This window comes from Cyprinus carpio, chromosome B20 (assembly GCF_018340385.1).
Source record: "Cyprinus carpio isolate SPL01 chromosome B20, ASM1834038v1, whole genome shotgun sequence".
NCBI classification, from domain to species: Eukaryota; Metazoa; Chordata; class Actinopteri; order Cypriniformes; family Cyprinidae; genus Cyprinus; species Cyprinus carpio.
In genome coordinates this window covers 9,866,002-9,892,351 of record NC_056616.1, presented here as the reverse complement: position 1 = coordinate 9,892,351, position 26,350 = coordinate 9,866,002, and the positions used below count along the sequence as shown (strand labels likewise).

The 26,350-nt window shown below is 35.9% G+C and overlaps 1 protein-coding gene across 12 annotated transcripts in view; it reads right to left on the bottom strand.

Annotated features, from left to right (window-relative positions):
- LOC109113418 (disabled homolog 1-like) overlaps positions 1 to 26,350 on the bottom strand; it is a 108,587-nt gene that overhangs the window by 19,645 nt on the left and 62,592 nt on the right. For 4 of the 12 annotated variants that reach the window (XM_042747049.1, XM_042747048.1, XM_042747052.1 and 1 more), the window contains exons 4-11: positions 18,830 to 18,961; positions 17,742 to 17,861; positions 16,354 to 16,392; positions 14,825 to 14,887; positions 12,130 to 12,183; positions 7,199 to 7,261; positions 5,375 to 5,437; positions 4,893 to 4,989 (exon numbers count right to left, since the gene is read on the bottom strand). In XM_042747049.1, the coding sequence (XP_042602983.1) occupies positions 4,893 to 4,989; positions 5,375 to 5,437; positions 7,199 to 7,261; positions 12,130 to 12,183; positions 14,825 to 14,887; positions 16,354 to 16,392; positions 17,742 to 17,861; positions 18,830 to 18,961 (631 nt within the window). The remainder of the gene's footprint in view (positions 1 to 4,892; positions 4,990 to 5,374; positions 5,438 to 7,198; positions 7,262 to 12,129; positions 12,184 to 14,824; positions 14,888 to 16,353; positions 16,393 to 17,741; positions 17,862 to 18,829; positions 18,962 to 26,350) is intronic. The other 8 variants (XM_042747053.1, XM_042747050.1, XM_042747055.1 and 5 more) reach the window with 7 other exon arrangements.

Sequence of the window (26,350 nt, the reverse complement as noted above, 5' to 3'; positions counted from 1 at the left end):
GATGTTACTTTGAAAAGAAACACTACATCTGCGCACATGCACATTTATATAGACTGAATATGTAATACACATGCAAATGACGTCGCCGTTTTCACATTTTCGTAGTTTCCGCAGAGATGATATTTGATAATTGAAATCCGTTCATTAACACTCACTTTGAAACCCATTTTCAAAAATTTGCGTTTTCATGATTATGTGTGAATGTCTTTTTATGACCCTTTTATGACAAGGCAAGGTAGTCCAGGTTTTAAAATGTCATGTGGTGCGACTCTTAAAATACATAATATTTATTTATTTATTGATCGATTGAAAATAATGATCATGCTGATATGTTCACTCAAGTGTATTTAAGATGTAAGGAAAATGACTTTTTAATTGATGGTTAAACCATAAGCAATTTAAAAAAAAAACAGTAAAGCATTTGCTTTTATTCACATGGATCCACAAAAATGACTTAAACGCTGTATTATGCATGTCAGGCCAGTAGTTGGCGATGTCACTTTGTAAAGAACCACTATGCCTGGGCACATATGCATTGCCAGTGTTTGGAATAACGCCGTTTAAAAGAACGGCGTTAGGTAACGACGTTATTTTTTCAGTAACGGGGTAATCTAACTAATTACTTTTCCCGTCGTTACAACGCCGTTAACACTACTGGACGTTAAATGCGGTGCGTTACTATGCATTGATTGAATAAACTATGTAATCCGAACGCACCCCTGGCTCAAACAACTAGTGATTAGGTGGGTTAATAACGAGATAAGCGATTATGATTGGCTAAGGCAGAGTCATATGTTTCATGGTAGCCAATCAGAGCCAGTGTTTTTACACACAAGCCAGCACATGCACCAGCGGCGCCACACACACACACACACACACACACACACACACACACACACACACACACACACACACACACACACACAACAGGTAAACAGAGATTTGCAGCAGAGATGGCGAGTCAGGAGCAATCCGACGAAAAGTTGGCATTTTCAAGGTGGAGATATAAGCACTACTTCAAATTCATTGTGGTCAAAGGCAAGAACGTGCATGCAATGTGTACATTATGTCCAGGAGCGAAGACTTTGTTGACATCCGTTGTAAGCAACTCTAATTTAATGAAGCATCTCACAATGACACACGCATCTACAAAGCTAGTGGCCAAAAACACAGATACCGATATGATTTAATTTGCTAGAGTTAAATGCACTTTATATGGTGTAACTGTTTACTTTTCTTACAAAGATAATACTTGAAGTGCAGGATAAAAATTTTGCCGTCTGTTGACGTGCAATAAATATCGAAAGTTATGTACGAACACCTGTCTGTTCTACTAATTTCAACTGACTTGTGAAAACTGCTCAAAAAAACAAAAAAAAAATTATTTGACATATAGCAACTTTTTTTTTTTAACAGTAACGCAAATAGTTACTTTCCCTGGTAACAAGTTACTTTTATTAAAGAGTAATTCAGTTACTAACTCAGTTACTTTTTGGAACAAGTAGTGAGTAACTATAACTAATTACTTTTTTAAAGTAACGTTCCCAACAGGGTGCATTCCTATAGACTGAATGCGTAATACACATGCACACGACTTCACAGTTTTTGCATTTTCGTAGTTTACACAGAGATGATAATGGTATTGCTTTTGAAACCCATTCATAAACACCCACTTTTCAACCCGTTTTTAAAAGTTTGCATCTTCAGGTTCTCAAAACGCCATTGTTGTGTAAATGAACAGCCAAAACGCATAAATATTTTTTTCCGTTTTTAGTTGAAAATGGTGTTATGTAAACAGCCCCTTAGTCCACAAAGCTCCATCAAGTGAGATTTTCCCACCAAAATGTTCTGGAAAAGATGTACACCTCATTACAAGTTGTGCTGTAACCTTTAGCATTCACTAAATGACTTTCAGGCTGCCGCCATAGATCTCTTGATGACTGGGGTAAGATGACCTAGATTTTCATAATGAAAATGGTCTTTATGGCTCAGATGAACTATTGTAATTACTGCTCACAATAGGCCTGGGTTTATTAATGAATAGCAACGCCCTTTAAAAGAAGTCATTACAACAGTCTCACTCATTTCACATTGAGGCTTATTTCATTACACATCTTGCTCTTTCTTTCCAATGAGTAACTCTGATTCAAATAATAAAACCCCAAATCGTATCTTATCTCTATGACATGCCACACGCACTGCGGGAGCATGTCCGGAATATTCCACTGTGTGGCAGAGAGGTGTGATATCAACTGCAGCTGCTCACACAATGGGATGTTGTGATGTTCTTTTATCGTTAAAAATATTGTATGAAATGGTCACAGATTGTCTGTGTATTGTAGGTGTTGCCATTAGCAAGTTAAGAGAAGAATCAGCTGTATTTTCCGGAATATAATGTAAACAGCAGTTTTTTAGCATCTGAAACATGCTGTTACTTTTATTCCAAAGGGTTTTATACAATGCATTAGCATCAAACATGTAAAAAAGGGGTGAACCGCATTTGCCACACACCGCTACTTGCAGTTTCTCTTTAAATAAATTTGTTAAGGCTTGCTGTTTATAATAAATGTTGTTTATATAATTTATGTTGCTTTTATACTTATATTTCTCATGTTCTGTTTGTTGGATTTGTTGTGGAGTGAGAGGAACTAAAATACATGTGTATAGTGTGCAATGTTTGTAAATGTATGATATTTCACACAATTTCTGAAGGTAATAACAAAATGTGACATACTTCAACTAATCTTTGTTTTCCCCAACACATTTATATATTTACAAAAATATGGTAAATATTTGATAAATTCTGTATTTTTTATTTTCTATATTAATTCTGATACATAATATTGAAATATAAATAGTGTAAATTAATAGTGTAGCTTGTTGCCAGAAAAGCTATCATCACTAAAGTTAACAGTATTTTTACTTTTTTACTCTTCAGTTGATGATGCTAACACCATGTCACTGAGCTGTGAACGTCACATAGGGATGGGAACATTTGACACAGGGTAACATGATGGATCTGATGGATTCCGGTTGGAAGAGAGAGCACAGCACTGGATCCATCCTGTCAACTGTGAAGTGTTCCCATGGAATTGCGGTAACGGTTTGTGGGTTTCTCAAGGACCAGTGTGTGGGATGCCTGGAGAAGTTCTATATGTGAATTTAAGAAAATTGTGCATGTCCATCATTCAGTCAGGTAGCAATGGGCCGTCTCATCATAGCAGCACACCCCTGTGATGGCCCTTGGCTGTCATTTTGAGCTATGGATCCACCATTTACAAATGGGATGGAAATATGGACACCAATCAGGATGCATGGACAGCAAATCCTGGAGCACATCTCCGGTATCCAGTGGAGATGTAGAGGATTGGACTACACTAAATGAATGTAATTAATAAATACATTTCTAATAAAATAAAAACTTTTTTAAAAGCTCAAATTCATGCCCTATTGTAAATATAGAAATACAGATAGTCACTATATACTGTAATGATTATGTACACATACAGCACAGCTTCTTATACAGTAGCGTTCTTAAATAATATCATAATTAAACAGTGTGCATTTGTTCAGATGATTTATATTCCATTAGACATACCATTTAACACACAAGTTTCATCCAAAGTGACTTACAATATACTGCCAGCAGGGCCAGACCCTACAAAGCTCTCTGGGGGAAAAACTCTCGCTTTAAAAAAGCCAGACTGATTTCACGAGGGTGAAAAATGTGCTCATGCTATCATAACTGAGCTGTGAGAATCCCATCAGGACAGGTGTGGTGGAGTCAAGCCTGGTGTTTATGAATTTACAACACAGAGGGGAGTTTGAGTGAGGGAAGGAATTGAAGACAGATGGGACAGATGATACACTACTTGATTCCAAACATATCAATGTTGTACTGTTTACTGTTTCAGAGGAAGTCAATCTGGCTGGAACAGATGTCCCAGGGAGAGCAAAATCACTGCACAAGGGCTATTTGTTTTTAATAACTGGTTCAAATATCATGACATGAGTGTTCTTGTAGAATTTAAAGTGGTAGCACTTTACAATACAGAGCCCAGTATGTACAAAATGATCAGAATTTTACCAGTAAATGATTGAAAAAATGCTTTGGTAAAAACTTGTTAATTAGTTAATAGTATATAGTACAGAGAAAAAAATGGTTGTAAATTTTTACTGAATCCAAATTTAGTGTAATTTTACAGGAAAATATTGTTAAATGTAAAATTTTTTAAAGTGAAAAGGATTTGGTGGCATTTTACATTGTTAAATAAAAATTTATTGTAGTATTTTATGTTTGCTATATATAAGTTATGCTTAATAAATTGATAGCCCTATCTGAACTGAACTAACACTGGACTGATGTTTATCATTGTGAAGCTCTTTTGACACAATCTGTATTGTATAAAGCAGTATAGAGTTAAAGGTGACTTAATATGTTTAATTTAATTAAAAAGAGAAAATGGTGATGAAAAACTAAATTCTGTCCATTTGTGGTGCAAAAAACCTTGACTAAGTGGACATAAGGGAAAAATAGCATAATAAAAATGTATGATATGACCCCAGAACAGATGTGCATGTTAAAAAGACATCATGCATTCACACACACACACACACACACACACACACACACACACACACACACACACACACACACAGCAGGTAGGGGTAACGCTGTGTCCTCTACAAGGTATTTATCATGCAGATCAGTACAGCAGCCAGTAATGAGAGCATTCATATTCTACAGCAGGACAGGACACCTTATTTACCCAGAACTAGAGAGACACATTATTTAATTTGCATCCGCCTCGTTCCATGTCTCCTTTATCTGTTTTCTTGGTATTATTTTCTCCTGTACACACCCATTGTCTGAAAGAGAAATCTGTCCTTACCTGAGGGTACAGAGGTGGGGTTGAAGGGGGTGAACAGTTCGGATGGAGTCTGGTGGGCCAGCGAGGGGTCCAGAGTATTAGCTGGAGATGCTGGGGTCTGTAGAAGAGGAAAACCATAGCAGTCTAAAGGGAAGCTTTAAAATAAACTAGATTTTCTCAATAACTTGCTTAACTGTAAAGTCAGAGTATGATTGAAATGGCTTAAAATTCTGTCATCATTTACTCATCCTAAAGTTGTTCCAAACCTGTATGAGTTGCTTTCTTCTGCTGAACACAAAAGAAGATATTTTGAATAATATGGGTAACCAATCAGTTGATGGTTACCCAAAATATTATCAAACAAAATAGGGATCATCAACTGTTTGGTAACACACAGTCTTCAAAATAACTTTTTTTGTGCTCAGCAGAATAAAGAAGTTCATACAGACTTGGCTGAACAGACAGTACACTTACTATAATATTGTAGCATCAGAGTCACTCACCGAGGGAGACGTGATATCAGGGGGGGTGGACATGTCTCCAAAAAGCTCTAACTGGTTGATATTCTGCAGATGAAAGAGGAACATTTAACAGCATAAAATGAGACATGTTTCACCTCAGCACTCATTGCCATGTCAGTCTAACCTTTGCCACAGAACAGTGAACCTACCTTGGGCAAACAGTGGTTTGAACAGACAGGTGACTTGAATAATAAATCATAGTGAATTGTGTAATAAATGACAGCACTTAAATAAATAATAGTGGGTTGCTATAAAATTACGCAAAAACACAAAGGATGATGATGATGATTCATATACCTACCACAAACCCTTTCAGGTGATTTTATTCAGGTACAATTATAACCATTGTATATTTTATGTTATTTGTTGCTGCTTTCTTGGCCAGGTCACTCTTGTAAAATATATTTTAATCTCAATGAGTTTTTTTTTTTTTTTTACCTGGTTAAATAAACAAATGAAATGAAATTTCAGGTCTTTCCATACAAGACCATGGATTTGCATAAAATCACACGATGAGCTAATTTCTAGAAAGATAATGAATTAATTTCCTTGGGATATATTCTGTATTCAGAGTTATTTCTGAACAGGGGCATATCAATCCCACACATATCACAAATAACAGTGGCATTTTGTTTTGCAATTAAATATTTTGCACATAATTCAGCCTTTTTTTTTTTTTTTTCAAAGACTGTAGTAATATTTGCACATTATTTATTTTGCAGCAAAAACTAAACTAATCATGATATAAACTGATGTAACCAGTGGGCAGAGTCTGTCTGCAGTTTGATCCCGTTTGTTGTTCCGGTTACACTTTATAATAACTTTCATTAATAAATCATTAACAAACAAAAATATTTACGTCACATTTAATTAACGATGATTATTTCACTAGTGGTCAGAGAGCAAATCTAAAAGACCATGACAACAGTTACAATGGCCAGTACACCTGTTTCTGAACATGTGTGGTTACCGTGTACTTGTTGAGTGTGCTTACCAGAAAACAGAAAAGATATTGTGCTGCTAGCGGGGAGCAGTTTAACATTTTCTGAGCTGTTTAAAGTGACTGGCGCATGACAAAAAAGCTTTTCTACACTGCTTCTAAAAAGCATTTCGTACATCCATTCGCTTGAGGCCAGACCACAGGGATCTTTCCTAAAATGCAGCTCTCTTTTTTCACACCTCCATCTACAAAAGGGCTAAAGCACATTCTTTATGAAAGAATAATTGCGCTCTCTTCTCTGACGTTATTCTGGCATTTACAGTCGCGGCTCGTCTGTCTCTAATGATCTAAAAAATTAAAAAACAGCACACGCAAGAACACGACTATGTGCGTGACCTTTGAAAGCACTGTAAAGTCTTGCACACATGGTCACACGGGGAGAAGGGCACAAGGACGTTTTTCCGGTTTATTTATGAACCGCACGGTTACCATGGGAACACAAAACCTGACCTATTCAACAGGATCAGACTGGGGTCATCTATAAGAGCTCTGTCATTTGACTATGAAAAAGAAAGGTCAGGTATGAGTAAGTAGACTACTTCCAGGAGACTAGTGGAAAAGGTACAAAGCATGAGACGAGGGATTTAGCAGGGCTATAAACTGTTCATAGCGGGTAGCGTGACATTTACTTTCCTGTACTGGGACTCTACTGGAGTCTAGAATGGGCCATAGTGCATTACTTATTACTTTATAGCTAGATTACAGCTAGAGGAGTTTTCTAGGACAAATATACAATCAAAACGGCAGATCATGGGAAGGTCGAGGGCGGGAGTGGAGAAACTTCAGCCAATCATTGTCCACCTTACCTGGGTGACCAGCAACAGGTCAGTGTCTAAATCCAAGAGATCGACTTGTTCGTTATGTTTGTTCTGCAATGATAACATGGTGTTAGATGAAAGATGAGATGGGACACACAGAAAATAAGGTGAAATGAGGTCTGTTTTGGGACGGTGAATGTGAGTAGATGGGATGGATGCTACTTTACCTGTGCAGGTGAGGTTATACCTCACTATTAATTCATGGTTTTTGCATTTTACCACATTATCGCTCAAGCGTGCAACAGGTTTGAGCCAAACGCAATGCAAAAACTAACTGTAGTTATCTTCGCCAACTCGCATCCCACCCCATAGTACCAAACTGTAATTGGTGTAAGGCGGAATGAAACTAAAGATTTATTTTTAACCAGCTGCCAGCAGGCTTTAATGGGAAAATAATGTGCTCAAATAGGCGTCTCTTGAGATAACATGGGAAGAGCAAAAGACCATGAACAACAGCTGCTCCCGTCTTATTCTGTGCTGCCGAAAAAGCAACACAGGTGAGGAGAGGATCTTATACGAAAGGAGAGGATGGCTAGACCATGAAATTGAAAGAAAACCAAGAACCCTTTCTTCGAAGTTGGTTTACTTGGTTAGCCGAATAAAGTGGTGTCATGCATTTCGACAATTATACTTTCGACTGAGGGCACCAATAGATAGATAGATAAATAAATATATTATTTTTTCTTGGTGTCTTCAGTCTATAAAAACACTCTCTCTCTCTCTCTCTCTCTCTCTCTCTATATATATATATATGTATATATATATATATATTGTGATAACACTTTACAATATTCTGCATGATCTGCAGAAGGTGTGACTTGATTGGCAGACATTTACATTGATTTCTGCCACAAAAGAAATCACCAAGGCATCTCATGTTATGCAAAAGTTATCCGGCTAACTAAGTAATACCAGAATTAACACTGACAACAAGATATACACATACAACAACTAGACTAACAGAAGAACAAACACATACATGTAAAACATGCAATAAAATCAAGCAAACGTTGACTCCAGGTCAGTGGATTTGGTTGCAGAAGCAGGTGACACCTGAGATGGTTAAGTCTGAAAGCCTCTCTGAGTTAGTTCTTGCTGTTCTGTGTTAGTACTTAGCTTTAAGAATGAAAGAATGTTAACGGGAGTCATCTGAGAAATGTAAGCAGAAATAAGCCACTGCTAGTGACAAGTTATATCTGATAATGTTGCGGGAATGACTGAATGGACAAACGTGAAGGACAGCAGAGGTGATGTGAAAGAGAGAAACCAGTTTTGGATTGTGTAGCGTTCTTCACTTAAAGACCACGACAATTAGTTCAGCTGAAAAAAAGTATTAAATACCTCATGCATAAAACATGAGCAGAACTAATTTCAGTGTTAAGAATTATGCAACATCCTACGTTTACAAACAATTTGGGCTCAAATTCGTTCTGCTTGTGTTTCATGAATAAAGGGAACAAAACTACAATTTTGATTGGTTCCCGTCATGTTTTCAGGATGATGGTGTTCGTCTCACTTTGTTTGATTTTGAAGGTTATTGAGCTGGAACTGCTGTTCTACATATACTGCGGCCAGTAGCTGAATTAAACGGCTGTAATATTACCGGCCCAAGAGATGCCATCAAATCAATCTCTTTACACACCCTTGGGGATCACCATTGAGGATAATGGGAAAGATGACAGTGATGAACTGTGTCAGTCAAAGCGCCCTGCATGCTGCTGACACCTTATTACTGATGGATATCATGAGTGCTGATAACCACCTTCTTATCTGTTATTATAACAAGCTGCTTCTCCTGTGGAAGTGTGACTCACATGATGCATTGCAATTCCATAACTGAAATTACAGTATTTACATTAAACTGTCTCCATGGCAACATTCAGAACAGTGCTGAGGGTAAACATTAGTATTTTATGCAACCGTATGAGTATCTCGCTTATTTTGCCACAATCCATCAGCCTACTTTTCTATCATCGTTATCACTTCAAACGACTATCAATTAACCGTCCCCTCTGAGATAATAATTATCTTCGCAGCATCCTGTGCACTTTTAGTGCTGCCCATTTCATTATGGCCGGAGTGTTAATGTCTTGCACCCTGACTGATCATATAGCCACAGGGAGGAGACCAACTGGGAAGCACAGCTATGAAATTAAATAATACATGGAGATGTAGAAGAAAAAAGAACAACACTAACGAGTTATTTAAAGCAATGCTTCAGCATAAATACAGTTTATCAACAAATCACTTTTTAAGTATCCAGAAATATAATGGGGGAATTCAATAAGAATAAATTGTGCCCACTAATAGTGTTGTTTATTTGCACATGCTTTGTTTCAGTGCAAAGGAAGTATACAAATTAATGAGCAAACATGGCCAAAATGTATTTTAAGTGTAGTCCAGATGATACTTTTGCAAATTTCTGTTGTGAAGGATGCAAAACAAAACAGAATAAAACTAAATAACACAAAAATAAGACAACAAAGATATCAAACAGATAAAACAGAATAAAAACAAAAAATAGAAACAACACAAAACAAGACAAAACCAAACAGTATAAAAACTGAATAAAACAAAACAACACCAAAAAAAGACAAAACAAAACAGAAAACAAACAGAATAAAACAAAAGAAAACAGAAAACAAGAGAAAAACAAGACATAAACCAAACAAAAAAAAAAGAAAAAAAAGAAGAAGAAAAAAAAGAAAACAGAACAAAGAAATCAAACAGAATAAAATAAAACAAAACATAAAAACAACACAAAGCAAAACAAAACTAAACAGAATAAAACAAAAACCACAAAACATAATTAAACAAAACATTTTTTATATGCAAAAAATATGAAGAAAAATAAATTTGAATCCACATTGTATGTGGAGATGCACAATTCAAAACAGATTTACAGCCTAACGGTTCAAAAGCCAATTTTGTAGAGCTACGGGAGTTATTTTATGAGTTGAAGCAGTGTAGATTTAGCTTAGACAGGAATGAAAAAGCTAGGGAAGGCAGGATCAAGAGGCCAGACGACTTCGATTGAAATAGGAGCGAGGAAGAAGGCTGCAAATGTGTGCGAGGAAGAGAGAAAAGAGTGAGTAGGTGTTTGAAAACATGATGGAAGAGGCCAGAGGAAGAGATGCCAGACAGTGGCACAAGGTGATATGAGGGCTGAGATGAGGAAAATCAACTGAAACATTGTTTTCCAGGTCTGGAGAGACCTAAACAACTGAATACTGAGGACAGACTCAAATTCAGGGACTTTGCCAGGGTTGTATGTGTTGTGATGGTGGCTGTGGGGGGTTTAGGCATTTAGCTAAGACTGAATGAACAGAGCAGCTATAACACAAGAGAGGTACAGACAGCAGAGACACTGGCCAGAACATGAAAAGATCAGCCATTTTTACATATCAGAGTGTAAATGCTGAGCCCAAAAGGCCTGAAAAGGAATTGTCCAACATTTAAAGAGAGAGAGCAAAATTCCATGCATGAGCAGAAAATTCAGAAGAACGTTTGCCATCTCTCATTTAAATGACTTTATCAGTCAACCCATATAAACTACACAGACTTTTCATCTTTTATTGTAGATCATGCATGATTAATGGGCATTCATGGGATGACACTGAAGGAAAAGTTCACCAAAAATTAGTTCTGTCCTGTTGTTTCAAACTTCTATGACTTTAATTCTTCAATGGGACACAAATGGGGAAAGAATATATATTCGGAGGCTGTTCTAGTTGCTCTTTTCGATGTAAATATCTTCAAAGTGCAATAAAAATTAGATTCTTGAAGTACATTTTGCAGGAAAATACCATTCCAGTTTTTCTACTTCAAAATGTAACATTTAATTAAATGGTACTTGCAGTTTCTCTGTAATTGTTGGTGAAAATTACTAGCAGTTTCTGGGAGAAAATTGATTCTGCACAAATCTTTGTTTCAGTGTATGACTTGTGTTCAATATATGTTAATATATTACCTTTTTGCCACATAAAACTATCATGTGATATTATGTGTGAATCATATGAACAATTTCATGGTGCTTTTATGTTGTTTTCAAAGCTTAAAAGCATCAGACTCATTGAGCCAAGTATATATACCCAAAAACATAATTAAAGTGAAAGTGACGTGACATTCAGCCAAGTATGGTGACCCATACTCAGAATTCGTGCTCTGCATTTAACCCATCCGAAGTGCACACACTGCTAGCAGTGAACACACACACACTGTGAACACACACCCGGAGCAGTGGGCAGCCATTTTTATGCTGCGGCGCCCGGGGAGCAGTTGGGGGTTCGATGCCTTGCTCAAGGGCACCTAAGTCATGGTATTGAAGGTGGAGAGAGAACTGTACATGCACTCCCCCCACCCACAATTCCTGCCGGCCCGAGACTCGAACTCACAACTAACATTATACAGATCTAGAATAACATAAAAACAAATACGATTTACCTTATAAAGTGAGTATATTCTTTAAAATCTCAGTATTCCATGGAAGAAATAACATTATACAGATCTAGAATAACATAAAGGTAAGTATGAGTTTTCTTTTTAGGTGAACTATCCCTATCCCATCATGAATGCACTGTCCTTATCATGGGGTGCACGTCATGCAAAACCGACCAATCACGTAAATGCCCACCACCCAAATCCAAACTAGATTTTCACAAAGAAAATGATCAGCCATAAAGAAACAAAAAAACATATACACAACCAGCCAAAAACACACAAACACCAGGGGAAAATTAAGAGTGCACAGTCTATGCGATTTACTGTAAGCTGGGGAATGAGTGCTGCTGAACTCCTCACAAGACTCGAGACAGGGAGAGGGACATGCTTGATGCGTGTGGTTTACATACTGTATTGAAAGGTTTGCCAGACAGAGGCACAGGAGAGTGACATAAACAAACACACACAGGTCCACTCACTGGATGTCGCTTTGGGACGTCATAAACTCCCTCCTTTTGTTGGCTGGTAGGGACCTGGTGTGGACAGGGAGCCCAGCCAAATGCACAGTTAACATGACAAGTTACCATTAGTTCAGATTTCAGCAGGAGATTTTACAAGGTCAATGCAGAATGCAAATTTTATACTTCCTGGAGAGCAAAACGAGTCATTGTCAATGTTCAGTGAGTTGCATTTTAATTAATAATGAAATGGAAGATGCAGAATAATAGAAATTCAATTTTGCATGAATAGTTTCTTTATAATAAATATTTTATTCAGAACAAAAAAAAATAATTATAATAAATTTTATTTTATTTTATTTTATTTTATTTTATTTTATTTTATTTTATTTTATTATTTTATTTTATTTTATTTTATGATTTCTGAATTCATATAATCAGGTCCCATAATGGTCATCTTCACAATACACGGTTAGTAAAGATGCAAATCCTTTCATTCTCTGTTATTCCCATGTCTTCTCTCTTTCTCTAATTTGCCATTGTTCTTAATCTCCTTCTTGCTGAGAGACTGATTGCCGCTGTGTTTTTATTTGATCGAACACTTGAAGTGATCTTTCCATTTCTTTTATTCAAAGATCACACAGTGACAGCAATGATTACTCATTCTCACTCTTTCATTTGGAGAAAGGGCAGAGGAGAGACCTCCTGCTTCCTCTCGCAGCAGAGTAATTTCTCTATGCAGACCTTGGAAAGCTCCCTAAACTCAGCATCAATCCCTCAGTCATGCTATGCAAAGTTTGCCAGAGCCAAAACCACTCAGGATCCAAGGGGCCCGCTGGAGGTCAAGGTTACTTACGCTGCATACTGTTAGCTTTGGTTAAAGAACTTATCTAGCTATGAGCTGCTGTATTGTGTTGTTTTATGAAGTTGGATAGAGATAGTTTTAATTTTTTTACCCTATACCTATAAATCTAGAGAACACACATCTTGTTGTGTTTATTTAGGTTTTCCTATTTCATTGCTGTTAGCAAAGATCAGAAGTGATGTTCACGCAAGGATGTTCAGATTCGATCTGACTGAGCCAATCAGTTTTTTTTTTTTTTTTGACATGAGATGCGATCAGGTGTTAGCTGATCCTTTTTTTAATGATGTGACAGCAAGCAGATGTCTCTTTCATGCTCCTGAGTTTCTGATTTCTGTCCTGATGTCAGCAACAAGTGCAGGAGTTTGTGAAGTGTCAGGTTAGTGCTCAAGAGCCGTGCACACATTTGAATAGTTAGAAGGTATAATTCGGTCCCTAATGGTGTTTCAAGCTTTCAAAGAGCTTCTAAACTGACTGTGACGTTAAGTCGGATATGTCTAAAGTTGTGGAGGAGACTGACTGGCAAAGCGTTGGGGGCACTGATGTGTTTATTGTTTTGCTTGGCAGTGTTTCTTTTTGAATCAAGCCACAGGTGACAAAACAAAGCAGCACCTGAGGATACGACACCTGCTGTTGTCTTGGTCATGGCGCTCAGAGCACGAAACATTGCTGGGTGTAAATCTTTGAAAGGGCCGTCACGCTGAATTAGTGTGGCTTGGCGTAGCACTCTGTTCTAATTCACAGGTGGGACTCTGGCAGCTACACAGTGGATCTGTCAGTAGCTGCACCATCAAAACCTGGGATTCTTCTAAAGAAGAATGGCGGTTTATTTAGAGGCTCCCTATTGGCTGTTTGGCACAAAAACCTCAGCTGGTCCTTGATAGCTTTTAATGATAGGTCTATGCTTGATGCATTAGGTTTATCAAATTGATAGATTGTATTGTGTATTGGACAACAACCAATTTCAAAGCTGCCTAAATAAATGAAACAAAGATTATTATAAATACAATTTCAGTCTTTCTACTTCAAAATCTGAAGTTTAATTCATTGTGTTGCTTGCTTGTTTTTGTTGTTTTGTGTGTGTGAAATTTTCTAGCTATTTCTGTGTGATAGTTGTCCAAGTAAATCCTACACCTACACATTTTTTTTTATTTTTTGTATTTTTTAGTATAGGTTCCTTTCAAGCAAGGAAATGATCTGAAAAACACAACTGACACAATTTAACACAATTTAAAATATTAATTAGATGACATAATCCTTTTTTGTAATTACAAAAAAAAAAAAATATGAGTGAAATTTGAGCGTGAACCTCTAACTTCATTAATTCATTCATTCTTTATTTAATTATTTATTTGTTTGTTTGTTTACTTGCTTGCTTGTTTGTTTATGCATTTTGGGCAGAACTTGTAAAATAAGTATTTGACAATATTAATATATTATATTAGGATATATTATATTGAAATATTATAAAATATATTAAAACATTATAGTAATTTATTAGCTTTTTTATTTAATTAGTCAATTTCCATACTTTTCCATACTTCTTTTCAACATTTGTTATGAATATTTTTAACTCGTAAATTATAAATCGCTCGTTTAGTGCTTAGAAACTTCCAGAAATGCTGTCACATTTTTAAATACCCCATTATAAATACTTTTATCCTGACATTTGCTACTTTGAACTGTTTATTTTGTTTATTGTGTTCTTTACTATATTCATAAAAAGCGAAATTGCTTTTAGTGTTGAATGTGTATTATAGTTTTCATTGCACACTAATATTGAAATGTCCAATTAAGTGATTATCAGTTAACAGGCACCATTTTTAAGAACATTATTATGATTTGGTAGTGTACCTGATATATGCTCTCCTCTGATTGGTCACGGATGGGCTCGTGTCCCGCCTCAAATACAATGTACTACAACATCGGCAGCAGAGGAAGATAAAAAGGCAAAGGGACAGGAAAAAAGTGAGTGTGAAAAGAAAAAAAGAAAAGAGAAAAGGAAGAAGACTGATTGCTCACAGAATTAACAGAGGCCCCAGGAGCAGCGCAGTGACCCTCGCAACAATGAGGGACTAAACCAAGCTGTGACATGCTTACCATCTTGACCTTTAGCAACATGCACTGGCCTAGCAAAGCGTTTCGGTCGGTTTAGTTCATCTTTCACTGCAACTACAACTTCAGTCAGTGCAGAGAATAGCATTCACTCTCTACAGCTTAATAACAAATAAGAATCCTTTCAGAGAGAAGAATTATAAGGTGTTCTTTCTGACCTATGCCTCATGCATATATACTAGGCTTTAAAATTTTGATCATCCTAATTTTTCCCTCTAGATCCGTACCTGCAAATGGGGCGATGGAATGGATTTTACAACATTAAGTTGAAATAAATCACAGTGTATAACACAATGCTGCATGTTTCTTTAATGAGGCATGCTAATGTTATCTTAGCATGGGTAAACAAAACTTTCCCATCTGAGCCACTGAGCTCTAAGACTATTTTTGAATCTATTGTAGAATCTTTATCTGCGATTTATTCCTCAGTAAAGCATCGACAAGAGTGATTTTTGTCAAGTAGCATTCAAGCTAATCGCTAACTCCTGTCCTTTCAAGACCGCATCTATGTTAATGGCAGAATCCTCTCCATTTTCTGTGACATTAGATCTAATGGCTTAGCCGTTCTCATTTACAAGCTGTCGCCATTGGCTAATTCATTTTGTTACACAGTTAGCCACAGGCTAATTCTTCTCCTCTCTAGCCCTCTTAACAGCAAATTGATAATGCTTATCAGGTCTGCACTACTTCTAGTAATGATTGCATCTTAAGTTAACTGCTAGGCCTAGAAGCAACATTTCTCATTTCTCTGCTACTAATGGCTAATGGACATCCAGTCTTGCTATTTAAAGATACACTCCAATCATACACATTATATTCCATAGGATACAGGGCTATTTCATTCCCATTAAGATGAACAACGGACAATATGGAAAGGCAATGTATAATGCATGTAAACACACACACACACACACACACACACACACACACACAGCCCAGATGAGATGTGTTAAAGCTGTCTGTTTTCAGTACAAAATTAAGGAAGCTCCCAGAATCGCTACTGCGTCACCCAGTTTATGAAAAGGAAAAGTTAACAACACATTACAGCAATGATTCACCGTTTATTTCTATATCCAAATGATGAAATCCCAGTCTTATTAATTCAGGAGTAGTGAGAGAAAAGCAGAGAAAATGGAGTGGAATTATTTATTTCTGTAAATGAGATTAAATGCATATTATTGAGCAGGGAGCCCTGTTTAAAGTGACACTAATTCGACAGCGTACGCTCAGGCAGACATAATGAGTAACGATTTATTTCAAAGCGTTACCTGATACACGGGATCCTCCACATCTTCCTCCAAAATAGTCTGCAGCAGCGATCGCACAGAGAGGGGGTGATTGGAGGAAGGAGAGTAGAGATGGAGGGAAACAGGAGAGAAGATGACGACGAGAAAAAAACAGCCAATTTTTGGTCATTCATGTAAAAACAGAGCAAAAGCATTTTTGACATCAGGCAGTGAAAATAGGAACAGAAGTGTAGCCAGCACAGGCCAAAAGCTATGATTTTGTCTGTATTGAAAAAGCAGTGAGAAGGAAATCTCCCCGCAGATATGCACCTGAGATTCAACGGACAGAGAAAAGGAAGTGGAAAGAGCTGCCAAGCGCTTGGTGCGCACTGTACAATTTTGCCTTGGTTTTTCAGTCTGAAATGCATTTAGGCAATCGGAAAAGATTTGTTGCATTGTTACTGGTCCAGCAATGCCTATTAAATATATATATATATATATATATATATATATATATATATATATATAGCATAAATTGTATGTTCTATATGTGATCACTGTTTATTGATAATATTAATTCAAGATAAACTCAAATACAGACAACTGCACAAATACATTAATTCATTATTTAATACATACATTCACAAATTTAATATTAATAGTGATGTATTGATTAGATTTAAGATTTTAACATATGTAAGATTTTATTCTTATTATTATATTATAATAATTATTATGTATTATGCTATATATACATAAGACAGTGTTTAGAAAAAATATTTTAAATATCATAAATACAGACAAAACAAACTAATAAATACATAAATTCATACATTAATATAAACTAATATAATGTAAATAGTAATAATATAATTTAAAATACTATAAAATCTAATAAATTATACATATATTTTGCATAATACACCTTTGATAATAAAGGTGTAACTGTTTACAAAATAAAAATTGATATATATGATATATTGATATATATGATATACATATATATATACACACACATTAATTTTATTTTGAATGAAAAGCTGATTCAAGATTCTTTTTTTATTTGTTTTATTATTATTATTATTTTTATAAAAGATAAATTTTCAATCTGACAAGCAACAGTTGTAAAAGGAAAAAAATCAAAACCAAAAAATTTCACCATATATCAGACCTAGATATAAATCTAATTACGCTGTTCTCTGAGATAAATAATAAATAAGCCCTCACAGAATTGTGTTGTTTTCAGTAGTTTCATCCTTTTATATTGCATATTTCATCATTTCCTTTTGAGCTTGTTGTTTTCTTTTACACCGCTCTCATTCGCCCGCTGACGTATATGTGGTTGTCTTTATGACCGAGCATTAGAAACTGTAAATTCTCTTTGTGGTTTGAGTTTATGTGAGTGTGCAGGTTTTGTGCGTGTGTGTTACCTGATAAACAGCTTGTTCGCACTGCTTGTCCTTTTGAGCTTTCTTCTCGATTTCCTCCCTCTGCTTAATCTCATAAATCAACTGGAAAAGGTCACGGAGGTCAAGGATCACAGGCTCAGCCTGGAAACACATGCAGAAACACAAGCAGAGAGACACAGATTTATAGAGACAAAGAGGAAGAAGTGACATGATCTTCTCAATAAGGGTCCATTCTGAAGAGCCGCTGTATTGTCTGCACATTTCTTCAAGAAATTCAGAGCAAAAGTATCTTAGAAAAAACATAACGAGGACCTCTTAACCTTTGCTTCGGCTGCACTTAAATCTTCCAGATGAGAGGTGACAGAACAAAGTGCTTTCTATTTGAAAGGGCTGGGTCAGATCAAACTTCACTCTTTGTAGTTAGCATCAAAGCTTCGTGTATGCATTAAAAATGCATTTCCTGACAAGCCAGAACTAAATAACACATATAACACAATAAAAACAAATAAGCAAAACAAAAAAAAAAAAAAATAAAATAAAATAAAATAAAATGTTTGTTTTAATTAACCCCTATAACATAAAGCATTAATTGAGGGACAACAGAAATAACTAATAAATAAAAAAAATATAAAATAAAATAATCTGTTTGTTTTAATTAACCCCTTAAGTGCAGAACGAGGAGAAAGAGGAGAAGAGAAGAAGAAAAAAAAAAAGTCAGTGAAACCAGTTTTTTTTGTTGGGATGGAGCACAAGTGCAGGAACATGCCACCATTCCTTTATCATTATGTGTTTGCTGGGTCACTTGTAGTTCAGAGCAAGACAGCGATGGATGGGGGAGAGAGAGGACAGCCGATACTCATCGACCCGGTATGGAACTCAATTGAGCAACTGCCACAGAACTGCAGCACTGCAGACTACAGCAATGTAACAACAATGCAGCAGAAACAAAGACAGAAACAGACTCAAGACAGAGACACAGAGGACACACCTTTCCAAAGGAGCAGAATCTGTCATAGAAGCTAAAATACTCGCAGTTCTGAAATATACCTGTGTATGTAAAGTGTCCATACAACACACACACAGTCTAATTTCCAGGTGTGAGTACTTACAGACTGAGCCGTCTTGATGGCCACAAACCGATGGTTTCCCTCTTTCCCACATACATAACCAAAGGCTCGGTGGTCTGTGATATCCTTCGCAATGTAGGAAATCTCATGAACTGCATGGTGGTGCTGAAGAACCTGTGGATAAAAAACAGAGGACCTTTAGAGCTGCATACACAGCTTGATGAGAAGATTTCAGACATTCAGACTGCCTGAATACAAACGTACAAACGTGCTTAATAAACAAAACACGTGAGTAACTCTACAATACACAAGAAAGTCAGATTGCTTGGTGGCCATCTTGTAAACACAACCAGGCTGTTGTTTTCTTTGTAGGTAACAGGCATATAAATATAGCTCCTATGTACTTGAATAAGGAGAGACTGTAATAAAGAATAGGACAACAAAATACAGTAATACAATCTGATAGCATTTTGCTGAAAACATGCTATTTTTGTCAAGCTCAAATCATGCTAAAATTCAAGCTAAAAACATGTTTTTCTATTTTCCTTTATTTTATTTTATCTTACTGTTTAACATTTATTTTAGCTTAAATTTTTATTTTTTTCTATTCTATCTTAATTTTTAACATTTTAGTTGAGCTTACATTTTATTTGATTTTACTTTTAATTTATTTTATTATATTTTTTCTTTATTTTATATTTTATTTTATTTTATCTTACTGTTTAAAAATTATTTTAGCTTACATTTTTATTTTATTTTAAATAATTTACGTTTAAACTCCACACCCCCCTTTTCTCAAGCATGAGTTTTGCAACTGACATAAATCATAAATTCTCTTTTTTTAAATGTTTAAAATTTATTTTAGCTTACATTTTTATTTTATTTTATTTTATTTTATTTTATTTTATTTTATTTTTTATTTTTTATTTTATTTTTTATTTTTTATTTTTATTTATTTTTATTTTATTTTATTTTATTTTAATAATTTATGTTTAAACTCCACACCCCCTTTTCTCAAGCACGTTGTTTTGGAGTTTTGCAACTGACATAAATCAAACAAACTTAACTTTATGGTCAACTGGAACCAAGGTGTGTCCAAAACCTCTAGTGTGACAGCAACAAAGTTTTGTTTAGACATTGATTTTTTTTTTTCCATGCCTCCCTTTTTAAAAGGACTCAAGCATGATTTTTGGTGCCTACCTGAGTTTTGCAGCTGACACCCATCAAACCAACCAAACTTTACAGTCAACTGAGCCCAGCTGTGCACCAAAACCTCTAGTTTGAAAGCGACAAAGTAACATCCAAACACCAATTTAAAGGTCCAAATCCAAGCACAGCTACAAAGAACATCAGAAATGGCTTTCAAACACTGAACGGACATTTAAACGAAGGGGGACATTAACCCAGAGAGGGGATCAGAGGACAGAAAATAGGTCAAAAGCTCTGAGTGAGTCGACCTCCAGGCTGATGGCTGAAACACCAGGGTCTTGGCACTAGTGTCAGCCTCCTGCCGCTTAAGAGCAATCATCTGCTGAAATCTACTGCAAGTGGCAATCTTCCCCTCACCACCCACTTCATCTAGAGTCATTAAAACATCACTAACACAATACACACGCTACATGCCGCACGCACGGGGAGAAGGAGAGACGCTCCCCATGGGCCCAGCAGTTAACTCCAGAGTTGCAACAGTGGATGACATCTTATGACAACCCATCTGACTGAGAGGGTGCTATTTTCCCTGCTGAAATATCAAGTGTTGTCAGTGACGTGTTAAACAAACTTTGAGAAGGAGGGTTCCTTTGTTAAAAAAACTTTTGAATGAGGTTAATGAGCAACTTTCATTATCAAACTAATCATGTCATGTGCCCACGCAAAACTTAATGATTTCACACTTACAACTGAGCGGGATGATTTTCCATTTCCATTTTCAGAGGTGTGACAGCCCTTGTGAAAATGAAGTACAGTATACTTCTAAAAAAGAGCATTTATTATAGAAAGAATATACTGAATGTAATATTCCCTTTAATTGACCCTTCGCAAAAACTGGAATTGGTCAGATTGCCTGTCAATCAAACTCCTTTACTCTTTTAGTAAAACATATTTTTTTTAAAAACTGTATTTGCAGATAATATAACATTAAATAAATAAAAGACCACTATGTAAAGAGAGTGCACTTGCATGCCTGTTTCTAAACACAATCACGTACAGTACACTGTCCAATTAAAGTTTTACTTTAAACTATATTTTAAATCACATTTTTATCATCTTTTGTCATGCTCTAAAGAAGTACACATATTTTGATGTGTTGACTTATACTTTATTTTAACAGTAGTGGTGTGTGATATTTGAAGGAAATATTTAAATTGCAACTTCATTACAGTTGTGTAAATACAAATATATGTAAATACCCAACACAGAGATTTCAATAAAAAATACAGTAAATATATTTTAGTTTACCATAAATGCTTGTCTGTACATTGGACAGTACATAACAATATTTCAATAAAAGGAATTATGAAATCACACATTTAATTAGTATCTACCTAAGTTTAACTAATTACATTTATTATAAATTTAACTGATTGATAAAAAAAAATAAATTTTGATTTAATTCCCTATGCTGGATTTTCTGGCCTTATTTTTTTTTTTTTTTTTTTGCTGTATCTCCATCTCTGGTTTTATCAACACCGGCTCACACTTTTTAGCTTTTTGATTTCAGAAACACTTATTTTACACAAAAAGAAATTCCATTTCATTCATAATGTAACTTGAAAGAAAATTTCCTGCTTCCCAGCAAATAAATTGCTTGTTTTCCAAGAATGCTGCTTGTAATACAAAATGAAACAGTCCCACTAACTGCAGACTTTAATCTTTCAAGTGCTTTTCTGGGTTTTAGATGCAACATCTTCGGCACAATACTGCATTTCCATTCCTTCTGGGCAGTTTAAAATTGGAAGCATAGAAAATCCTTGAAAGATTAATTACTTGTGTGCCTATTCAATGCCAGCCTTCCTCTAACTAGTTCACAGAATGGAATGTTTGCCGCGAGCTGGTGTAGCGAGTCCTGTGTTATCACAGCACAAGAGCCGCTTTCCATCATAATGACCCATAATCTGCAGGTCATTCGCACACGTAAGAACTCACGCTCAATAATACACGTGGCACCACACGGTGACGCTTCATCAGAGCTGCATGTTTCAGATTGCTTCCTTTTGTGGCTTCCATTCATTCCTTTTCTTTCATTCAAATCTTCACAGCACCCCTACGACCTCTGGAGTCACGCCGGTGCACTGATAATGACACTGTTACCACGGCGATGATACACTGAGCATCACACTTCAAGACCTTTGAGCTACCGAGGTCAGAAAGAGGACACTGTTCCAAAACCTAATGAGCTGCCTACTTAGTTATTAGCATTTTAAGACATCATGTACATGCTCTTCATGTGAAGGCTGTTCATTGTTATGTTGTCTTTCAAGGTACAACATTCTGGGCAAAGCATTAGCTCGTATTATTCTCAGAGAAGGCCTCTCAGAATGCATTGCATTCTCTAATAAAGTACATTAGTGGCAATGGTTCTGGATACATTTATTTATTATTATTATTATTATTATTTTTCCCCAAAAGGGACTTTTAAAAAGACTTTGTTATAAACCATGAACCAAGCCAACCTGGTATAAGGTAAATCACTAATTATTATATATCTATAGAAGCTAAACATTTTACTTTTATTGGTAAAAAAAATAATAATTTAATAATAAAATAATCTTTCGTTGCTTCATTGGAGTGGGCGGAGCTAAAGAGCTCATTTGGCGCACTTTGCGAATGATTGGTGGAATTTTCTGAACAGCATCATGGGTACTGTAGCTTTTCTCCACAAATTTTAAATAAAGAAAACAGGCTGACTGTTTCAACAAAAGCACATACTGTCAATTAATAACCTTTAAGTTTTCTTTAAGAGTAGTTGTTAAAAATCAATTTATCTACAGAGAAAATGAATGGGGGTTTTACTTGTGAAACCCAGAAGTTGCACTCTGTAACTGTTTCTGAAACGTGCTATTGGTCAGACAAATGTATAGCCCCACCCCAAACTCACATTATTGGTTGAGCCAGTGTTACTGTTTTGACGCTCAAACAAACAGAACAATGTTTTCATAGCATTGCAGAAACACAGTGTTTAGACTTTTTGGGGAGGCTCAAACTAAATATCAAAGTGTTAAGCCATTGACTGTAATCAAACCTTCCAGTGCTATTTGTGTGGCCTAAACGAGCTGCTGTCTATGTAGAGAGTTTCAAATTGCGGTTCCAATGCTACCTCAGTCAGTTTTGGAACAAACCCATTCTATGACCAATACGATTTAAAGGCACAGAGTTCAGGTTATTCACGGCCATCAAAGAATTATAAACACAAAGGTCTAAAACAAAAGCCCTGCCCTGTTTAATCGCTCCCCGAGGGAACACACACACAACTTAATGACAATACACAAACAGAGCTCATAATGAGGTTTTAGCGACTGGGGACGTGTCCAACACTGGTGATGAGTGTGTGTGTGTTTGCTTATCTCTGGGTGCTTCTGAATAACACTGGTATGAGGAGAGGGGAGACAGCGGAAAGGGAACGCTGGTGTTACAGAGATAATGAGGATCTGGAGTCCGACGCTAAGCCCTTCAAAACCACACATTCACTGCTAATTAACCAGCCGCTTGACTCCTGTACACATTCGCACACACGCGCGTACACACATTAGCCACGGCTTTATTAGGTCCTTGTGTAGCTACGGGCCAATAGTTAGAGATAAAGTGCACGTTTTAGCCGCAACGTGTAAGCTTTGATGTTGGCCTACGCCGGCTGAACTCAGAGATGGAAAGTCAAGGGAAAAAGAGGACAACGTGTCCCAAAACGGGACAATTTTTTTCTAAATCAGCACAGATGAGGGACAGCAGGCCCAGAATCCCTTCAGAGCTTGGTGCCGCCTATTGTTTGCCATACAACGAGGGAGGATTATACAAGGACTATCTGGGTTTTGCAAATGAGTCTGCGTAGTTGAACAATTCTTTCAATTTCCTATCCCGTTCTTGTTCGACATGCTATAACGTTATCTACTTGGTGAGCTCCTCAAATGGAGGCTCTTTCTGTTCAATAGTATCTTCTCCCTGAGCGCAGGAGATCATGACTGTGCGTTAGTGTGTGTGTGTGCGTGCAGGTGTTAACAGGCGGGACTATCGATACACTATCCTGCCCAGAGGGAGGCCAGCCGGTGCAACTGTAACAATCCTCCGCCGTGAGGAACAGACTCTGTTTGAGGATGATAAGAGCCTCTTAATGACATCACTTCAAACTGATACGCCACTTCAGATCCACATCTGAGCACGCATCTGAACAAAATTCAGCCTTTTTAATGGTTTTCTGGGGTTTTGTACTGCTCTGTGCATGACACAGGTTCGTCCCTGACCTCCAGAAATTATGCTGAATAAAAACTAAAAACGTAAGTAGAGGCATTAACATTGACAAATTGTGTTGAAGAATATTGCTTCTAAAAATACTATTATTAAAAAATAAATAAAAAAACATTTGGCTCTATATACTACCATTCAAAAGTATTTGGTCAGATGTTTTTAAAATTTATTTTTAATGAAACTTTTTTTTATGGTTTTAAAGAAGTCACTGTAATGCATCCCAATGAAATTTTATTACAATAAAAACAACCGTTTTCTATATATATATATATATATATATATATATATATATATATATATATATATATATATATATATATATATACATACAGTATATTTATAAGTATTGTGATAGATAGATAGATAGACACACACACACACACACACACACACATATATATATATATATATATATATATATATATATATATATAAAGTTTTTGTTTACATTATATATGTATGTGTACTATGTATATTTATTATGTATATATAAATACACACACATACAGTATATATTTTGAAAATATTTAGTTTATACATTTATATATTCATATTCTTATATTTTATATTATGTGTAAATATATTTAATATATAAACGTAACATATTTTTCTTAAATATACTATGCATGGTTTGTTTTGTAAGCCCTGCATTTCAGCCCGAGCCCGACGGGCCCCGACTTATATATGCCCCTAGGGCCGGGCTTCGGGCCAATTTCACGTTCTAGCTCACACGGGCGGGCCTCGGGCCACTTTTATGGGTTATCCCTTCTATTTATATTTTTAATTAAATAAAAAAATGAGAAGTTGACGTCGACGATAGAAAAACATTAGAAAGACATTTCATAACCTCATACCATTCATAATCCTTATTCAACCCGTTTAATTAAACTGACATACTGACATGTAAACGCATACGCGCGCAGCTCGCTTTTCCGTCAGCGCGATACGATTATACTTCACTTATATCCACTTATTGTAGTAGTAGCTATTAGAGGCCTCTAAAGTAATGTAAATGTAAACACATGAGACCCGCTACCGCAACTGTCAAGACTGGCTCGCTCTGTGTTTAGTGTCCCCGTTTGATAGAAGAGAGGGGGACTGGGTATTCCACTCTGGAGGCTATCTTTTTCTCCACGATGCTCTGTAAGAGACTTTTCTAACTTTTTCATTTGACTGGACTTTAGTTAAACTGTTGGAAACTACAAAAAAGAATGGAACATATTCTGTGGTGCATTTTTGAGGTAAGATAACCTGCAAAAATTTAATTTGTTAGATTGTAGGCTATTTCTCATTTCGTTTGCGAGCGCTGTGTGCGAGCCTAGTATTTATTATTTTATTTTACTCACTGTGGTTGTACTCACGTGTTTTAATAATATAAACATTTATTAAACTGTCTGTGTGATATGCTTGAAGTGTTTTGATATATGGATTTTTTTGTAGCCAAGTAAGTATTAGCGTTAATTTGAGAGGTTTAATTGATTAAAGCTGATGAACGTAATTTTAAAAAAACTGGCTCCAAACATTTTTCTAAATCAACTTGATAAAGAAATGAAAAGAAACACAACACAAAACTGACCCATTTTTTAATTGTTGCAAATAGGGCAGGCTTTTCAATAAAATAAATAAATAAATAAATAAAAACGGGCTCGTGTCGAACTCGGGCTGATAATTCTGATGAGCTGTCGGACACGGGTGGGCTAGGGCCTGAGCGTCTCGGGCCAGGGCCGGGCTCGGGCCTAGATTTGAGGCCCGTAAGACTATCAACAGTCGTGATACTTAACAGTGATAGGATACTTCTTTCTTTCTTAGAAAAATAGAATTTCCCAAAAAAAAACAATATACCAAATAACTCCTATAAAAATAAGAAAAATACCAAATAACAAAAATAAAAATAAATAATTTGCATATTACAATGATTTCTGAAGGATCAAATGGTCCAAAGAACAAATACATATATAAAATATGTAATAAAATAAAAGTTTATTTTAAATTTTTTTTAACCCTGCATGCAATGGTGTTATGCCTGTATATATACCCCACACATGCTAGAAATAAATGTAATTTATTCTCATAAAGTGGGAAAATATTTAATTCACACAGTCGTGA